General features: G+C 42.4%; 1 protein-coding gene across 1 annotated transcript in view; it reads left to right on the top strand.

Annotated features, from left to right (window-relative positions):
- Positions 1-3,001: 3,001 nt before the first annotated feature.
- Positions 3,002-19,789, top strand: part of ntrk2a (neurotrophic tyrosine kinase, receptor, type 2a) — an 82,856-nt gene continuing 66,068 nt past the window's right edge. The window contains exons 1-6 of the mRNA XM_030105202.1: positions 3,002-3,377; positions 6,583-6,657; positions 8,928-8,999; positions 9,443-9,511; positions 11,113-11,261; positions 18,559-18,692. Of these exons, the coding sequence (XP_029961062.1) occupies positions 3,121-3,377; positions 6,583-6,657; positions 8,928-8,999; positions 9,443-9,511; positions 11,113-11,261; positions 18,559-18,692 (756 nt within the window). The 5' untranslated portion in view covers positions 3,002-3,120. The remainder of the gene's footprint in view (positions 3,378-6,582; positions 6,658-8,927; positions 9,000-9,442; positions 9,512-11,112; positions 11,262-18,558; positions 18,693-19,789) is intronic.

Raw genomic sequence — 19,789 nt, 5'->3', positions numbered from 1 at the left:
GTGGATGCGATGGCACATATGACACAAAAGATTATTACAACGCAGCAGTGGGTGTTCACTGCAGCACAATAACAATCGACTGTGATGCAACAACAAATTATCATGATTCCACAACAGATGATTAAGTTAGTATATGTGCTCTCTGTTATGGTGATATGGATGATATGAACTGTCAAAACAGTGACTCATTTACCAAGAACTGAATGTGAAGCCACACAAGATATTTACGACCCAACAGAATTGTATGGTGGGGGAAATAAAAACATTATTGGGATGCAACAACAAACAACAGCCACAATGCACTAAAAGGCAATTATAGTGCAATGACAAATTAAAGTGATGCAGAAATTAGCCTTGGAGTTGCAAAATGAAGGACTGTAGTACAACCTTTTTTTTTTCTTTTTCACTATTGAAACTTGCAAAAACTGTAAATTCGTTCTTTTTCAAAAACTTGTAATTGGAATGCAAAAAATGGTTATGATGTTCCACGAGGTGATCATAGGACCACGTGAATTACTGTAATTACACAAGAAAAGATGATGCTGATGCAGCAGAGCAGTGGGGGTTGCTTTCATTCAAAGGCTGAAGCCACAGCACTGAGCATTGTGAGGGAACACCGGGACTCTGCTGTAATCCAGACAGGTGACTACAAATAAAAACACTATTTTTTAATTCATTCATAAAATAAACATTAGAAATTATAACCACACATTGTCTTTTCAGTTTTTCACCCCATCACAAAAATCCACACAACTGTTATGGAGACATAATGACACCAGTGATTACAGAGCCAGACTGCATCCATCAGCAACATATTTGCTGCTCATCCCACAAATGCATCACTGAAAATGAAAATAAACTCAGGTGGACTGACAGATGTGGGGCCGACCGGGCTCTCTGTGTGGGATGAGACACAGACAGTTCAGAAAGGTGATTACATGTTCAAAATGTCACAGACCCTGAACACACTTCGCAGCTCTCGTCACATTTCAAAGGGAACAGAGAGTAATTGGAATATTCTGTTTGTCAGACAATGTTTTAATTAGTACGCCCACATTGTTCTGTGCAGAACGCGTACAAGCCCAGTTTCTGCGGCTGGCATCCACCAGATTGGTTTCTACACAGACAGGACTCCATAATTACGCTCCTCTATTCAGCAGCACTGCCCGTGCGTCAGCACAAACGTCATATTAGTGCTGCACATGGGGACAGCACATTGGAGAGGAGAGGAGAGGAGGAGAGAGGAGGAGAGCAGCGCTCATCACACTGATAAAGTGTTGGGACTGTTGTTGCTCAAAAGCAGATGTGCTGCCATGCTCTGTCTCACACTTACAAGGCGAAAGATTGAGAAGAGGAGGTTCCGTTGTTCAAAGACTGAGCAGTGCTGAAGATGCATCCACTGAGAAATTCAGCCGGCAGAAGGCGGTCTGCAGCAGCGGGGGGGCTGGCGTGCAGCCGTGCAGTCTCCACTCTTAGTTTGACATGCTATTGATTCAGATCTGGTTTGGCTGGGAGCCTTATATGATTATGAAATATGGCCTAATGATTTAAGAAGGTGACACTTTGTCTAGTACATGCCAGCTAAAGACTTGGTGATTGGTGATTGCTCTTTCCTTCTCTCACATGTGCTGCTGAATATGTCCCAGTGTAAGCATCCATCTGTAGATCTGGCAATGAGACCAATTAAAGGATTTTAAAATATACTGTAATGTGCTGTTCAAAGGGGCTGATTGTCCCCATATGATTTATCTTCTCAATCCCTTCACATGAGACATGAAATATTGCACTTCAACCGGAAACTAGACAGAATGTGATTGTATTTACGTCGAGATCAATGTGTAACTAGATGTTAATCGTAATGACCACTTTTGATGAGAGTAATTATAGTAATTACAGTCTATAAATTGACGGCTGCTTTTACCTGATTTGTCCAACAATCGGAGGCCAGTAGCCAGATAAAAGAGGGCACCTCTTCAATACTCTCATATTGTCAGGTAAGGATGCTGGGGCAAAAGGGCAAAGGTCACTGCAGTCTGTCAGAAAGAGGGAGGCTTCAGCTTCCAACGGCTGAATCAAAACAGTCACAATCATTCAGCACCTACCCAGGGGAGGCGGCAGGGATTCTCAAAAGGGCTCAGGGGATCCTCTTCCCACGAAATAAAAAAAATATGATGTAGGGAATAGGGAAATAAAATCATAAAGTATGCTATCGTGTAAAACCATGTGCAAACGTTCTGCTTTTATCAACAGTACTATTTAAGTAATATCTGAAAAAACAAATAAAAGAACTGGACATCCATCCAGCCAATAAATGACCACTTGGGGTGAGATAGTGTATGTCAGAGTGAAGAATGCTGTTTAGGTGCCCTTGAGCAACATTGCTGGTGTACTTGACCCTCCTTCCTCAGACCTTCCTGAAAGCAGAACATTTCCCCAATGGGGGGATCAATGATGTATCACGTTCTGCAGGATCTGCTTTGATGCTGGTACCCGTCTCTCTCTCTCTCTCTCTCTCTCTCTCTCTCTCTCTCTCTCTCTCTCTCTCTCTCTCCTCCATCCCCGCGAGCTGGAGTGGAGCTCTCACATCCCGGCTGTCATATTGTCCACCCACCCATCCGGAGGCAGCGGCACCATCACCTCCACCTCTTCAGAGAGACACAGAGAGAGAGAGAGAGAGAGAGAGAGAGAGAGAGAGAGAGAGAGAGAGAGAGAGAGAGAGAGAGAGAGAGAGAGAGAGAGAGAGCGAGAGAGAGATCCTCCTTGGCACACTCCGTCACGGTGGCAGTGGGATTTTGACGGACACTGACTGGGGGATTGTGGAGGAGCCACGCCGGGCAGAAAGGACCGTCTCTCCTCCTCTCGTTTTTTTTTCTTTTTTTCACACCTTTCTCACTTTCTTGCCTGCTGTCGCCGAATCGACCGATGGTCTTCTTGTAGCCGCGCCGCCTGCATCCACCTCAGCCCCGGATTTCCCCCCTTCTTCGCCTCACTCCCCCCCCCCCCCCCCCCCCCCCCAACCCCCCTCCTCGATTGGCCGAACCGGACCTGATCCCAGCCGACCTGGGCCGGGGCCGCGGGGCTGTTCTGCGAGCCTTGTATTGGCTGAAGTTGGCATCCGAGATGAGCGCCTGGGGACCCGGGAGCCGGGCTCTCTCTTCTCCGGGGAGAGGGTCCCGGTCGTGGCGGTGCTGCTGGTGGTGGGTGGTGGTCGTCATCGGGGTGGCCGTGGGCTCGGGGGACCCGTGGATGTCCGCGGAGGCATGCCCCTCGTCCTGCTCCTGCAGCAGCACCAGGATCTCCTGCGTGCACCCGGAGCAGAGCATCAACGCCTTCCCCGTCCTGCAGAGCGAGGCGGAGATGGAGAACATCACCGACATGTGAGTGTCCATCACCGGCGGCAGAACGCACACGGGAGAGATCCCGACACCTTCAGATATATTTATTTATTTTTTTTCCCCCTGTCATTTCAACATTGCTGGATTTCTCTCGCCATCCTCCGCCGCTGTCTTCTCAGAGAAAGAGCGACAAGCGACCCACATTTTGGCTGATTTGGTTTTCTTTTTTAATGCGGGGGGAATAAATTCTAACCTTGTGGGTAAAAAAATTAGGACGAATTCACCCTCGGATTGAGACTGAAGTTGCCTCCTTTATTGGCGGATCATGTGTAACCTACATTGCATAACAGATCACTGCCGTCCAGAGACATCAGTCTCCCAGCAGCGGCGTGGAGATACGGAGGTTCAAAGAAAATAAAAAAAGGAAAAGAAAGAAAGAAAGGAAGCGGCTGAAGCTGGTAGACTTTATTCTGACAAATAGACAGACAGAGCCCAGTCTGCGCAGCCGTGCGTGCGTCTGTGTGGAGACACGCACTCAACAGACAGTCCAAATATTAGCTCAGACACTTCCCAAGATGGCTTATACGAGTGTATTTAAATGAACCAGGCACAAACACGAGAAATCAATGTTGGTGGAAGAGAAAAGGATATTTTCCTCCTGTCACAGTGAGCCTATCCCCAAATCTGAGCTTTCATTTAAATGCGCGCTACTGTACCCCCGTTTTATTATCATCATCATTATCAGCATTTATTAAAATGTCGTCTGGTTTAGGAATAAAATCTGATACATACATAGCCGTGGGGGGGAAATTAAAGGTAAGATTAGAATATTTAACTGCGGTAACATCTTTCTGTGGCGCACATGAGCGGCCTTGTTGATAATGACTTTTGTCAGAGATAAACAATCTTTATCTGCGGCCTTGGAGAAGCCTTGGAAGCTGTTTAAATGAGGCAGCAGTCTGGTGAGAGGCTCGCTCTGACAGCTCGGATAATGTAAACAGACACATTACTGATGACTGTGCGACGTCGAGGTCCAAACGACCTTGCCAAAAAAACAAGGAGATAGGTGGTCGTGTCCTGTCTCCGTTTTAATTGATGTCTTGATTTTTCATGACTTCTTCTCCTGAGACCTCCACGGTTACTTTATTAATGGGATTTGCTCTGAAAAAGCCAAATGCAGCTTCAGCGTGGTGTTATTTCTGCCCAATTACATATACAGTATGGGCGTGTTAGGACAAAAGCTGACTCAAACAACTCATATGTGGATGCCATCTGCTAAGAAATGATATCATGGTTCAAGAGTGGGTGTATGAAAATCCTGCGTTTGCAAAAAAGGCCAAAAAAATAGTAGTATGGCTTATGTTTTTCATATTGTTGACTGCAGGTGGGAGGGAAGCTGAGAATTGGCACTGCCTAAATTGTATTTGATTGGAAATTCTCAAACTAAAGTACTTTTCTCAGATAGACTTTCTATTCAGCCTAATGCAGTTGGGGCATTCCATAATATTAATCTTCAGATTACAGAGCTACAGAACACATTTCTCAAACAAGCAATACCGAAAGATACACCAGAACAAATATGGATATCTGTAAGAACATATTGGCTACAAATACACAGACCAAAAGGTCTCAAAAGATCTGTTGAAATTGTAGAGTCCTTCGTTACGGTTTAAGATTACAGGACATAAGAAAGAACATATCAGCTGTAAATCGTACCTGAGCAGATATGAATGAAACTCTGCTGAAAAATACACACACAATACTGCTTTATCATATCAATGTGGGCATTTTTATATTATTTCCTCCCTTCGATGGTTAGCATTGCTTTTGTAGATTATTTTTAAAGCAGTTTTTAGTAAATACAAACCGAATCAAGGTATTTAAAACAAACCATTGACATCTTTAATTCTTATTTAAACTCACAACTTTTGTATTACAGCACTGATAGATTATTGCACACAGACAAATGTAGCAAACAGTAAAATGCAGGCATACAGCAGGATGATTTGAACTCCTCCCTGCTCAGGAAAACAGACCTGAGGTGAAACATTCATCAAACCTGATGCGAAAACAGAGATGCACTCTGTGCTCTTTGGTATTTGGCCATAGCATCAATGTTCAATAACCTCAGCTGAACTGGAAGACCGTCTGCTCTATTCGCCTTGTTGTAGATCTATAGATGTTTAATTGCTGGCACTGAATAACTATTTGGTGGATTGTTGCTTGCAAACATTGTTTCCCCTAAAGCCCATTTCGCCGGATTAGCTGTACGTCAGTGTTGTCAGGCATGTTTGGTCTTGAGGACAAGCAAATTTATAAAACAGTGTGACGCTTTTCCGAGGAGGGGACTCATTTATCAGTGTTTTCTAAACTTCATTCTGGTTCAACATCTTTTTTTCTCTAGTATTTTGAGGATATTTTATATCCTATTATACAGCTAATAACAGAAGGGAAACATTTAACCCTTTACCTGGACGCATTTTATATGTCATGAGTGCCTATAGAAGGTCTTTAATAGTCAGTTGTTGTGTTTTTAGTCCTTAACCCTCTTCAGACATGCATTAGCTGAAATGTAGTTATTGTGATGTGAATTGACAGACTTGAATGATACAGCACAAGCTATTGCACTTGAACAGCGTGTATGAAGAAAAAGCTCCTCGACTACTGTCATTATCCAAGATCAATGAACCTGATCACACACGCTGGCTTCGCCGTGCGTCTACCACATGAAAAAAGCAGTGTCTTTTGATTTAACCAGGCAGTTATCGGACTGAGGGTTTGTGCAGGACAGAGAGCTCTGCGGTGAGTGTTCCAGCGTGTTCTGTGCATGGGAGAGGCTGTTCTCACTTCACTCTGGAGGACTTGTTTCAGCTTCCACGTCTCCTCAAACATGTAATATTTAAAAAGCACGTGCACAGCACTGGTCAGCACAGTTATTTCCATTCACACAAGAATGCTGTCCACAACAGTCTCCTGTGGCCCTTAAACAGAAACAGGTCAAGAAGTGCCTCGTTCTAGTGCGAGAGAGGAACAAAGACGAGGACTATTCCTGCCTCCCCGCCTCGGAGCAGTCCCCCCCCGGTGCACCGTACATCATCTGCGATCCTTCAGGAGTCCATTTTTTAATTCTCATCTCCACTTATAAAAAGGCTTATTACGTTTCTTTGTCATGTTGACATGTTTCTGTTTACACTTCCGTCGGTTGACAAATGAGCTGTCTGACGCACACACTTGTTTCTCCTGACAGATACATTGCAAACCAGAGCAGCTTCTCCTCCATCAGCGACAAAGACCTGCACGACTACAAGAATCTCAGGAACCTGTGAGTCTTTCATTGCACACATTACCAAAGAAGGAAGGTTTTGGCCTGAGGCGAGCCGTTTCAGCTTCTGTCAGTAAACAACTCTTTAAAAAGATATCTTTACACACTTTTTTTTTGGTTACATGTGTTTGTGTTATTGAATATGTTGCTGGTGTTTTGCACTGTAATTGATCCAAATGTATGGGGTGGTGCGCTCAGGCAGCTAAACACAGCAAAAGAGTTTCTTGTTTGTTTGGATGTGGCCCATTTGAGCAAAAACAGAATTTTTGTTTCTAAAATTTGATCATGTGTTTCACACACCTTTATGTCTCATTGTATTTCTTACACTATCTTCCAACAGGTAACATAAGAGATCTCCCAAGTAGACACTGCCTCATTTTCTAATACCAATATTTCATTTGGCAGACAAATTAGTACAAAGCACAGTATATACCTCAGCATTTATAAATATATGATTTATTTGTAGCTGGACCTGATGATGGGAACCAAACTGTAAATGAAATTAGAATAGCTGCTGTGTTTGAGGCTTCAGGGAGAGCAAACGATAGCATCAATAAAGTAGTTCAAACATCATTACTTTGTACTGTGATAATATTCAACGGGGTTGATATGATAAGGCAAAGAATTTCAACCTTTTAACTGATGCATTTTATACATGTGAACATGATTTTCTTATTTTATTTTTTTCTTAACAGCATTTATAGACAATTACAAAACAGATGTTGTTTTTTTTTCTTTTAGGGAACTATCACATTACATCGCAGGAAACTAGTTTACAGTAGTGTATAAATTAGAACAAGAGGAAAGTGACAGTTTTTTGCAGAAATCAGTCAGAGTTGCATCCCATACAGAAATTATCTCAACTTTTTAAGAAGAGATATGGGCCGTTTCAGTTAATTCTGCATTTTTCAACTAATTTTGTTTTCTATAAAAAAAAGGCACAGTGGAAAAAGTGGGAGAAAAAAAAATTAAAGGTGACTCTTCATTTCTGAATATTTCAATGACGGTCACACAAAGGATTAATAAATGCTTGAATGCCACCTAACAACCAATAAAGGAACACCTGCCAATAATGTTATCATTTTGACCTTTTCCAGTGCAATAAAACCCACACTGTCATCATTTTCCAGTGGTGTAATAAGATATTTGATCCATTATCATAATAGCACTTTGCGCATAATGTAGAAAGTTACTACATGATTGAAGTAGCATTGAAGAAAAAAACCTTGAAATTTTAATTACTGCAGGAAATAATTCAATAATAACATAAACAAGATTGCGCTTTTTCTAAATAAGAGCTTTTTTCTTTTTTTTTTTTTTTCAAATTATGTGCAGTGGATGGTGTAGTAAGTCACATTCATTCCTTGAAAATACAAACAGTGCAACGTCCTCAATTATGGTTGTAAAATCTCTTTGACTATTTTCCGATTACATTATTGGTTGTTCCGTGCCATCTTTGCTCAGTCCCACCGATGTTATCATGTTGTCCTCTCCATTGTCCATGACACTTCAGATGATAAAGAGCAGAGAGCTTTATCTCTATTGTTATAGAAGTGTTGAAAGATACCAGATTCTTTAAACAGATTAGGAAATGCTTTCTATTTCATGTCCGGTTTCTTGTCCTAGAATTCAGCTTGACATTTCAGGACTGGCGAAGCGTCTGGGACGAGAGTTGAAAAGTCTTCAAGACTTTAATCAAACCTTGTTCCCTTTCAAGATGAGAAACAGTGATACCTTAATCTGGACGAACAAACGTCTTCACTGAGATAGCATATTTTCATTCTATACCTAATATATTTGATATGTTCGGCTGTAACGATATAGCTCTTTCTGGCGTTATTTCTGTAAATGTGACCTTCAGTCAGGTAAATACGACGCTTGTGTGTCTCGCTTGTCTCGGTTTACACTGCAGACCTATAACATTACTTATGTTGCTGGTGCTGCATTAGGATCCATTGTACACAAAATGTGCCTCAGTAGACTTTAAAAGCATGTAATGGCACTTTCTGGAAATCCCTTAAACAAGTTGTCCTTCGATGTTAAATAGTAACAAATCTGTCTTTCACAGGTCAGTATTAAAGCGTAGTCAAGAACACAGCCGGGGTTTCCAGGCAGGCTTTTTACTCGTGTTTGTACTCCTGATATAATGACTTTTAAAAATGCCCCATGGAGCTGCACAGTGCTGTTTTTCCTTTTTTTTTTTTCAGTGACTGATGTACTTCATAATTTATGGATGTGGTAATAATGCTGATGTGTTTGTTTTGTGTCAGAACGGTGACCAACAGCAGGCTGACCTACGTGTCGAAGCTGGCCTTCCAGAGCAACGTCAAGCTCCAGTACCTGTGAGTAGAAGCTCCTGCTGCCAACACACGGCTTTGTACGGATGTCACAGCAGATTAATTTATTCACCATGCTAATGGTAAATATTGTTAGAGATGTGTAGCTCTGGAGCAATTGTGCTGTCATTTGAAGAAAATGAATATTTCAGAAATGTTGACGGCTGAGAGATTGATGGAAAATTAACTCCAGAACAGGTTAACACGGTTTGTAATTGTTTGTCTTTCCAACAATTAGAGTTTGATACTTATTATGCTTAAACTAATGCTCTGCTTAAGGTTAATTGCCACCATTCACAGAGGGGGAAACTTTTAATGAGCAAAATAGTGGAGGTTTTATAAGTGCACATAGGAAGAGGCCAATTTCAAGTGGATGTTGTTTAAACAATCTAATGCTTTGCTCTGGTGTTATAAACACAATCTCATTCCCTATTCCATTTAATTTTCAGGAATCTGAAAGATAACAACCTGTCTTCTCTGTCCTGGGGGATATTCAAGCACCTCAACATCTCCTATCTGTGAGTTCACAGGCGCTTCCTCTATCACTCCATCGCTGTGTGTGTCAGTCTGGTTTCCCTTCCAGTCCCTATCTCACTGATTAGATGTACAGAGACCTATAGCATCTGTAATGTCATGCATAGGTTTCTGTTGTGAAGCTGGGTAATAGGTTTCTTTTAATACCGGAGTTCCCCGGGGGCTGCAAAATTTAGTTTGAGGCAGCAAAGTGATGACTGATAGAAGCTTGACGGCTGATAAGCTGCGGCACCTGTCAATAAACACGGACACACCCTTTACTCAGCCGCCCAGCGCCGGAATAAAGCGGGATTTTTCCACATCTCTCGCAGAGTTACTGACGAGCTGAAGTTATGCTAAAGATGTAACCTTCTAGATTTTTTAAAGAGAAAATTCTGACATGTTGTTGCCAGTGAAGTGATCGTGAACACTGGATTAGAAGATGCATTTTTAAAGCAATGGTACCTGCTGTATTTACACAAGATAACAAGATATGTATATAAAAAAACCCAACAACTTCAGAATACATTATTTCAGTAAAAAATAAATATGGTGTTTGTAATGATGTAATGAAGACAAAATAAAAAAATAATTAAAGATAGTGGTCTACTGATTGCGGAGCCCCAAAATAGCTTTCATATTCGACATATTCACCAAGTCATTCAGCTGTGGACACAGGCGTCTTTGACTGGGATAATAATTTGGTCCCATACTGTATTACTTGTAAAAACCCGATCCCCTGATCAACATGATCACTTTGCTTTAGTACACTTATTTTATTGTGCTTTATCTAGTCTGCTGGTGACAGAGCTGTAATCTTTATGAGCAATGGAAATGATTCAGCAGTAGGTTGTATGACCAGAAAAGAGATGGATGAATGACTCCACCTCCTCAAATCAGATTTTGCACACACCTGAAAGAAAACTTGATATATTTATTGAGAGGGAGACGGGGTTCAGGCAGCTGCACTCTCTGAAATAGCTTGTTAGAGTTTGTTAATATATAAGAACCAGACAACTGTTGGCTCAGCATAAAGATCAGGAACGCAGTCTACCTCAGAGGTTAGGCAATTTCTAATACATGATCCGTGCAAAGGCTAAACTCGTTTAAAAAAAAAAAAGATGATGATGTTTTGATGGGATGTCCACTCCCTTGGACCGATGCTTTGACTTTCCGTTAGCGCCGGCTGGTAACTTTCCGACATCGGCGAGATGCCAGGACTGCAGGAAATCACTGCATCTGACTTGGGATTGATTATGCAAACAGAAACATTTGATCTTCAACCCCTTGGTTTTTGTTTGGATTAAATGAAAAGAGGGGATGTGTTCAGTAGTAACCTTTCGAGACCGCTGAGCTCAACTACCTCGTTCATCATTTCCTGTTTTGAAACGAAGCTGAGAGATTTGCAGCTGCTGCTTTATATTTGGTGATACTGAGTGAAAACATGAGTTCAATAAATGTCTGTAATTCACTTTCAAACTGTGCAGAGACAGAAGCCAAACTTTAGCAATTGCATGCCTTCTTTTTTTTTCTTCTGAAAGTCACACTTTGATGCCCAGATACTTCCTGTTCCACACAGTTCTTGACTGCGTGTGTGTGTGTCCAGGATCCTTTCAGGGAACCCGCTGCACTGCTCCTGCGAGAACATGTGGATCAAGCTGTGGTTGGGAGAGGAAGCAGACTCTCAGGAGCTGCGCTGCATTGAGGATGGCGGAGGACGCAAACTCCTGTCCAGACTGACGCTCCCTAAATGTGGTAAGGGCACACACAGATACACACATGCTCCCAGAGAGAGTTGAGGAGCTGGAAAAGACATCGACAAGCTGCAGTGGCGTGTAAAGCGTTGAAACACCTGGAGAGACAGAGGAAAAAAGCAATCCTAATAGTTTCCTGTTCAAAGATTTTTCCAAATTATTCCTTAGATTTAATGCATTCTTGCTCATGTAATGGGCACATCTGTTTTTTTGTGGAGGGTTGTGTGTTTGCACAAACGTGCTTGTGTTTAAGTGCAGGACATTAAGAGTATTACACTAGTTTTAAGTGTGTTAAGCGTTCTGTCAGTTCTCGAAGTTTGCTGTTCACACCTGCGAGAGTTACTGTACAATGAGGATAATTCATGCACTGAGTAAAGTGGCAGAAGCCTGGAATATCAGTTGGTATGCGAGTTTCCACAGACCGCTGTGAGGATGCTGCACACGCTGGATTCCACTTACCACAGAGCTCTGCTTAGCCTGTAAACTGTAATTTCCCTGGACAGCGCAGAAAGCCACAATTTCTCACACATGAACAAGCAAACAAATGACTAAATGAAAGCGTGCATGCACCCTGAGAGCCTCGCTGTCACCGAGGCCTTAGAACTGTAGTTAGGTCTCTGCCATGTGCCACTAAAATGCCATCAACACTAAACAGGCTGATGGATCTTTGTACTGGAGGGATGTGATACATATACATAGATTATCTGCCAGATGGACGTGTGTGTGTGTGTGTGTGTGTGTGCGTTTGTGTGCGTTATGTGCCGAGTTGTATCATCTTAAAGAGTAGTTACCGCCACCCGAGACGCAGGTATAGAAAGGTCAGCGCGCAGGACATTATAGAGGCGCATTATAGCGAGGAGGAACATTTGTGTAATTCAACACACAGATGCTATCAGAGGGTCGCAAAGATGCTGAGTAAAGAAATTTCGCTGCATGTATCGCAGTAAAATGAAGTGTTATACAGACCATCTGCACTGTGTCCTATAGCACTGGTGACCTGCTGTCACACAGCAGATTTCATTTCCTTTTTCTCTGAATCATCATGTTTTGTTCATCTCCCAATGAATCCGTTCTGGATTTATGGAAAGCAGCACAATAACACTCAGCTACAACAGCAACAGTCACTTTTTATGACCAATAAAGTCATTTTTCCTTTGGTTTGACGACAAAAAGGCAAAGATAACCTTCCTGTCTCTGTTGTAAAAACAAAATCTGATAAGAAATAACATGCTTAGAAAGCTTACAGTGTGCCCAGGATACTCAGCAGTGCTTACAGTAAAAGTTTAATGTCAAGCTAACCAAAGCTCAGAGTCGGTGTGGGACAGGCTTCCACAGACCACAAGCTTTTATGTACTTGCTTATGGGAGTGTTTATCAAGCTTGAATGTATAAATGTCAGCAGTTAATTGACGCTTTATTCTTTCCTTCTTTATATCCACTGCATGCATTTTTCATGAATCTTTCTATTCAGAACACTCTTCTATTCATAAGCGGGGTCAAATTACAACTTGACCTGTCTCTGAAAGTCTGAGCTTTTTTTAGAGGCACATATCTGAGCAAGAACTGACATTCAATAATAATAATTTAGAGGCTGAGTTTAATCCAAGTAAACAAATTAGATTTGTTCCAGCCTTTTGGGGGGGCTGAAAAGTCCAGTCAGATTTAGTTTGTTTTTGTAAAGTGAGCCTATAACAAAATCTTCATGTCTGGTTTAAATATATAAAACACACAATGAGAGCAGTCAACACAGCTTTATAGGCCTTGGATTGAAATCTAATCTGATTTTCACCCTCATAAACCAAAAGATAAATCTGGAAGTATTTCTCTGTTGTCGACAAAGTAAATGGATCTGGTCAAAAATAGCCCGGGGCAATTGGGACGCGCAGGACACAAACAATAAGTTTGCTTGCAGGAAGCTCGCAATGTCATTGATAACTCCTATTGATCTGTCCCCTCTGCCTCTCCTCCATTAGCAGAGGTTATTTTTGGCATTAGCACAGTTACAGCGGGGCCCCTGGAGAGGTGGGCGGGGGACCCCCTGGCAGAGTGACATATGAGTCGGAGGACATGACGGGGCGGGGGGCTACCAAATAATACCCCAGGGCGAACTGTAATACACCAAAGGACCTCTCAGTCCGGCCAAACCGCCAGCCTCCTTCTCCGTGGTCATCATTCCTTCTGTTCATTTGTAGTTTTCCATCTGTCTCCCTGCTTTATGTATATCCTTCTGTGTGTGTGCGCCTCAACATTTCTGAGTGACATTATGAGGAAAGGCACAAAGGAGAGGAAATGCCCGACGATGCCCTCGGGCTGACACTGATCTCCCAGTCTCTCTCTCTCTCTCTCTCTCTCCCTCTGCTGATCAAACTTTGCTCCAAACTGCTGCTCTGATGTTACTGCAGTCCCAGTGCCTGAGCAGCACAGAAACAAGTCAACTATGTCACTCAGCAAAAATGCCGGCCTTCAAATAGCTGCAGGTCTTAACACACACACACACACACACACACACACACACACACACACACACACACACACACACACACACACACACACACACACAGTTATCTGTTAATAAGATAATTTAAAGCAGTGGTTTTCAGAGTGTCGGGCTAGCCTTCCCTCGTGGGAGCTAGGGATCTTCAGCAGGGCAGCAATTCAGGGCGGGTCAGGGCAATGCCTTTTCTACACAGGATTTTTAAATTAGAATTGAAAAGAATTATGTGGAATTTAACACATTTAACACATTGAGTGTGAAAATTAGGGCAGTTGCAGATAGTGCATCAGGGCTTAACAGACATTTCAAATCGAATATGTGTGGTTGGGCCCAAGCTGTGTTTAAAGCCTCACCTTAACAATGCAATCGCCAAGTAACACTCAAGAGTTTGTCATTCTACCTCGCTCCTCCGCAAGTTGTGCTTTGGTTCAAGAGCAGGTTGGAGATATGTCAAGCTTTTGTTCCTCATCATTAGGTTTCTACTTCAAAGTGCATAAAAGTGAATAAGTGAAAGCAGCTGTCCCGAGAAAAGGTGCGTCCCATGTGCCGTGGGACGGACAGCAGATGGATCACCAGACGTCTTCTGGTTGTATCGGAGCACAGGTGGAGTCTGTCTCGTCTTCCTGTGAGCTTGTCCGTCTTTCTGTCAGTTCATCAGTTATTCTGCTCAAACCTCCGTCTCTCGGGCTCCTTTGGCCTTTTTGCCCTTTCTTTTTCTGTCTTTTGATTGTAAATCTTGTCATTTTTTTCCCCCTATTCAGCTTGTTTCATCTTGGCTTTGATCTTTGTCCTTTCTCTGTCTCTCAGCTGTATGTATAAAACATTGACGTTTTACTTTATATAATACAAAAATATTAAATGGCAGCACAGAGCAGCTAAATTGGCCGTAAAGTTCTTATCACTGTTTGCAGGCAGGAGATCCTTTTCGTATTTACAGGTATGATTGCAAGTTCAGACACGATATGAATGCAGTAATGCTAAATTTTATCAACACAATTTTTACAATTCTCAATTTTCAATTTTTTATTTCATTTTTTGAGGCAAAAGCGTTTTAAACATATTCACTGGATACCTTTTGTCTCCTCCTTTCTGCTCTGTTCAGTCGAGTCCTTCACATTTAACCCTAATCCTAACAGTTTACCTCTAAATTAAGGCTGAAGTCAGTGTTGGCTGTAGAGAGGCAACAGTGGCGCAAAACACAGATTCATTGACAGAAAGCAGGACTACATGTGAACATTTTTTTTCTAAACATCTCTACTGACATTGCCTATTGTGGATATAACGAGGAGTGGCGAGAGGTGACAACAATGACACCACCAACAATGAAGATCGAGTATGGCGAGCTGTATTGTGTGGAAGTTTCATTCCACAGAGCAGCTGTTTTCCTTTATAATCGGAGTTGTGAGCAGATATTCAGTGTCGCATCACCTGAGCACATCAGTGATGCTGTGCTTGTAATTCTCGGCTCATTCATCTTACAGTTTATGCTCTGAGCGCCCCTGGTGAATGAAGGGAGTCTGAACTTAAGAGGCCAAGGAGCATCACAGATGGATATATAAGCTTGGCTAATTCAGTGTATCCTACACAGGTTCGTTTTTAAAGGTTTGAAAGGTGAGGCTTTCATGGTTACAAATTTCTCTGCAAGTGAAGTCGCTGTTTACGAAGATAATCTTCTTTTGTGACATTGAGGTCTTAGAAATGCATCTACACAAAAAATATGAGAAGGAAAAAGAGATAAAATGCAAAAAAAAGCTGCAAATGGCACCACAGAACCCTGCAAACTAATGTGAATAAATCTAAGAGCCAAAGAGAGAGAAATACATCTCGTATGAAATATGAAGCAAAAAAGACATCTTATATACTACACTAAGCAACACCTAAATTAAGCATGGCTATTCAAAATAAATGCAGCCAGGATCCAGTTCCAGGATTTTATGTCAGTGCTGTCATACCGGCAAGACTTTTCCTCCTGACCTGAATGAATTATTTCCAATTATAGATCCCGGCAGCGTGAGATACTGTTAACAATGACAAGGACAGCCGAGGTCAGAGCTTTGACCACTCGCATGCGTGCGCTACCTCCCAGAAGCCACTAGGAGGCAGATAGGATGATTTCATCTGATGGGCTGAATGAATAATGAGTTGCTTTCCAATTAAAGCGCCTTTATCTCAACTTGAAGTACAGAACGATAAAGAAGTGAAAAGAGGAAAAAAAATAAAAGGTGACCTTTCAAATCAAAATTTGATGGACACTATAAACCATGGTCTTACTGCAGGAGTGTGACCTTCGAGCAAATGCAGGTCATAAATTACAGTCAAGACACAAATGCATTAATAGGGACAATATAGGAATTTCAAATGCATCCTTATGAAGGTAGCCTTGTTCATAATTGTGTATAGAATAATGTAATTCATACAATATGTGATATTTTATGTCAGCTCTGTAGACAGGGTCCTCGACCACCATCGTTAAATGAGGCAGTAATTTTAGGTAGAAATAGTGGATCTCTTCACTCGTGTTTGAAGAATATATCACAAGGCAATAAGCTGTTCCAGCAACGCCTCTTGATCCGTCCCCTGATGGTGTCTCTTCACGTTAAATTTGGTGGGGGGTTTTTTCTTTAGAGGTATTTAAAGGGAAAATACAGAAAAAGTAGCAGAGAAAAAAACTCATCACTGATGATTTTAGAGAAATAGGTATTAGTTGTTCTTTGGTTTCTTATTTCACTAAATTTATGTGATTACGGTGATTTAGATTTAGAATTTCTCCTCAACCAAAGATGGCCGCACTTTTGTCTGATTCTGTTCAAACAAATGTGTGGTCCGTGGACCAAAACCAGTCCTCTCAATTTGGACAGTCCAATTCGAGGGCAGTTTAGGAAAACTTTGCACAGTATAAACAACACAAAGCTGAATGTAAATGTACAATACAAGTAAACTCCCCGTTTTTCTTCTGGAGGGGACACAACACAAGGAGAAGAGTAGCTAGCAGCAGTGCAGTAAAATTTGTTCAAAACAGCATTCGCACGAAAACCATAAGATGAGGACACGTCTGCATGAAGCTTTCTTAAATCTTCGTCAGCCTTTTTCATCTTTTTTTTTAAAAAGAAATACGATAATCTGCTAAACATGATCATTTGCAGTGAATCAAACAGTCATCATAAAACTTGATGTGATCAGTTTGATTTGAAAGACCTCATTCAGACACTTTCTGAAGTCTGCACAGCTACTGAGTTGACTTGTTGGAAAAAGGCCCTTAATGGCCAGACTCCATCCCCTGATAAATTCCATGTGATGGAACTGGACCGCAAGCTGGGATTACTTTCTCAAATCTTAATTACGACAGGTTTAAATACTGTCTGGCTTTAACAATGTTTTGCCTGAATGCTGCGTGTCGCTGGCTCGCGCTCAGCAGGCATCTGACTGTCTGTATTTTCCATACGTTCACCGCTGGCTGCAGGTGCGTTGCAGCGCGGGCCAAACACTGATGCACGCCGCGCTGAAATTGCTCCATGTCATGACTCATATGTTGTCGCAGGCACAGACTGGCTTGCCATGCTAACTACAATAAAATTCTCATAATTTGATTACTTGTTGACTCTCTATTGATGCGAGCACGTGAAATAATGCTCTCACACGGCAGCAATGCGAGCCTGGACTGCTGCAGCCAGGCTGGTAAATGACTGAATGTAGGCATAATTTCAATGTACTCTCCACTGTGCTTGGGCACGTGAGAGGGTCTGCGTCTGTTTCCTTGGAGTCATTGGTTTCAGTGTGCATGTAAGTTTGTGTGTGTGTGTGTGTGTGTGTGTGTGCAGGCCATCGCACCGACGGCTGTGGCAGCAGCCGAAAGCTGATTTACCTATAGAGCCTGTTAAGATATGTGGTTCTGATATGGCGGCTGGCTCGCCACCACTCAAATGACTGGTTTTTACTGCATCTCACGGTGATTGAGTGGGTTGCCGTAGTGATAAGTGGGTTGCCCTGGTGATAAGCATTTTGCCGACGGACAGGGAAAGGGGTGGGGTGGTGGTGGTGGTGGTGGTGGTGATAAGAAATCTGTCCAGCTTTATCTGCAGTAGCTGTCTCCACTCTTCTCTTCTCTTCTCTTCTCTTCTCTTCTCTTCTCTTCTCTTCTCTTCTCTTCTCTTCTCTTCTCTTCTCTTCTCTTCTCTTCTCTTCTCCATCAACCTTATTGGACAGTGGACTGGGATGGCAGCACTCTGATTGTGTGTGATTGGTCATACTCAGGTCACCTCCTGGTCAGCTCTAAAGACACGCACACACACACACACACACACACACACACACACACCTTATGCACACAGCGTCCCCGGTGTCTTTGCTTTGACGGAGGCTTCAGACTTCAGACTGTGTCCAATCAATTTAGCACTTGTGCTGCTGAAGACATGCGCTGGTAATCAGTGTAACCATCACCGTGTTTGAACTCTGTCCCTTTGTCTGACTGTTTGATTGGGGTGAGTGTGCTTAAAAGAGAGAGAGAGAGAGTGAGAGATTGAATTCGAAGTCTTTCCTTTGTGTGTGTTTCGTTTTTCGCTCTGTGGTGGTGGGTGTGTATTTGCCTGCTCTCCCCCTTTTATTGTTGAGGTTGTTACGTGCCTTGTGTTTCAACTGAAAAGACAAGAGTTGGCCGTGAATCCTAAGTTTGCTTCCTTCCTTTTCTCAACCCCCCCCCCCCCCCCCCCCCCCGCCCTCTACTCCCTCTCTCCATTTCTCCCTCTTTCCTCCTTTCTCCTCTTCCTCCTCTCTTTTTCTCCTCCTTCCCACTCCCTGGTTGTATGTAGAGGTTCCCATGGCAACGTTGAGCCCATCCAAAGTGACTGTAATGGAGGGGGAGAACGTGGAGCTGTCCTGTACGACGTCCGGCGTGCCGTCGCCTCAACTGATTTGGGACATGGTGCTCGTCACCGGCCATGAGGTGAAGACTGAGATGTGCAATAATGCACATGTGCACACATGCATAGACACACACACACACACACACACACACAAATAACATGACAGGGTGATGCACTGATATCCACGACATTCATTTCCTGCGTATGCACCATAAAGCACACCTTCATGTAAAAATGCTTTTCTTCTTGAGAAATGCCTTCATTTTCTTTCAGACCAGTCTCCTATTGCACCGTAATGTGGAAAATGCGAGTCTGTAATCAAACACACAAACGCGCACACACACATACACAAATATATTCATTTATACAATCGGAATGAAGAATTTTTGCTTTATGATCATTGGATATTTAAATGTAACATCAGACTGTTTCACCTATTGGATTTAGTTCTACCTGGCTTTGTGTTTTTTATTGATATTTTTCAGTCTGTGTTTTCCCTTTGTTTGTACTCCTACATTGTTTCCAGGGTTACTTGCTTGCGCTGCTCCTGTGGTACTGTTCCTTGTTTTGCCAATTCCCCTGAGCTTCCTGTTTATTCTGTACATCGTAACCTTGTCATGCTGAGAACTTCTCTTTCCCCGGTCTCAGTGCTGTTTTTGTCTGGTTCTCTGCTCGTTTACATGTTGCAAAAATGGTGATATTTCAGTGTGTTTGGGCGTTTCGTTTAAATGAAGCTAAGAGTCATCACAAACGATTATACCTGAAAAGTTCTGTCAAAGTGGAGATGTGGACAAACTGTCTTTACGTTTGCATGTACACGGTACGCGACAGAAGATTCTGATTGGCTAGTGTTGCATTACACTGCCACCTACAGGTTTGGCATGCTGCTGATTTGCGTCAAGTAACATTTTTTCTCAAAACGTAGAGGTGGAAATATCCTTTTTTGAAAATAGCCGTCTGTAAATGTGGGCTCTATCTGATCACCTCTTGTCACACCTTTGTGTCCTTCTCTGACTCCTTGGAGTGTGTATGTGGCTCTGTATGTTCAATAGCCCTGCCCCTGATTGCTTCCAGCTGTGTCTGTTTTCTCTTTCTGTGTGTGTATAAAACTCCCTTTGTGTCTTTGGTTGTTTTTTTCTTTTTTGTTCCCCCAGTTTCATTATTTCTTCTTTGTTCT

Source organism: Salarias fasciatus, chromosome 12, assembly GCF_902148845.1.
Source record: "Salarias fasciatus chromosome 12, fSalaFa1.1, whole genome shotgun sequence".
Taxonomy (NCBI): Eukaryota; Metazoa; Chordata; class Actinopteri; order Blenniiformes; family Blenniidae; genus Salarias; species Salarias fasciatus.
Note: the sequence above shows the minus strand (reverse complement) of the source record. Positions and strands in the feature narration are given on the sequence as shown.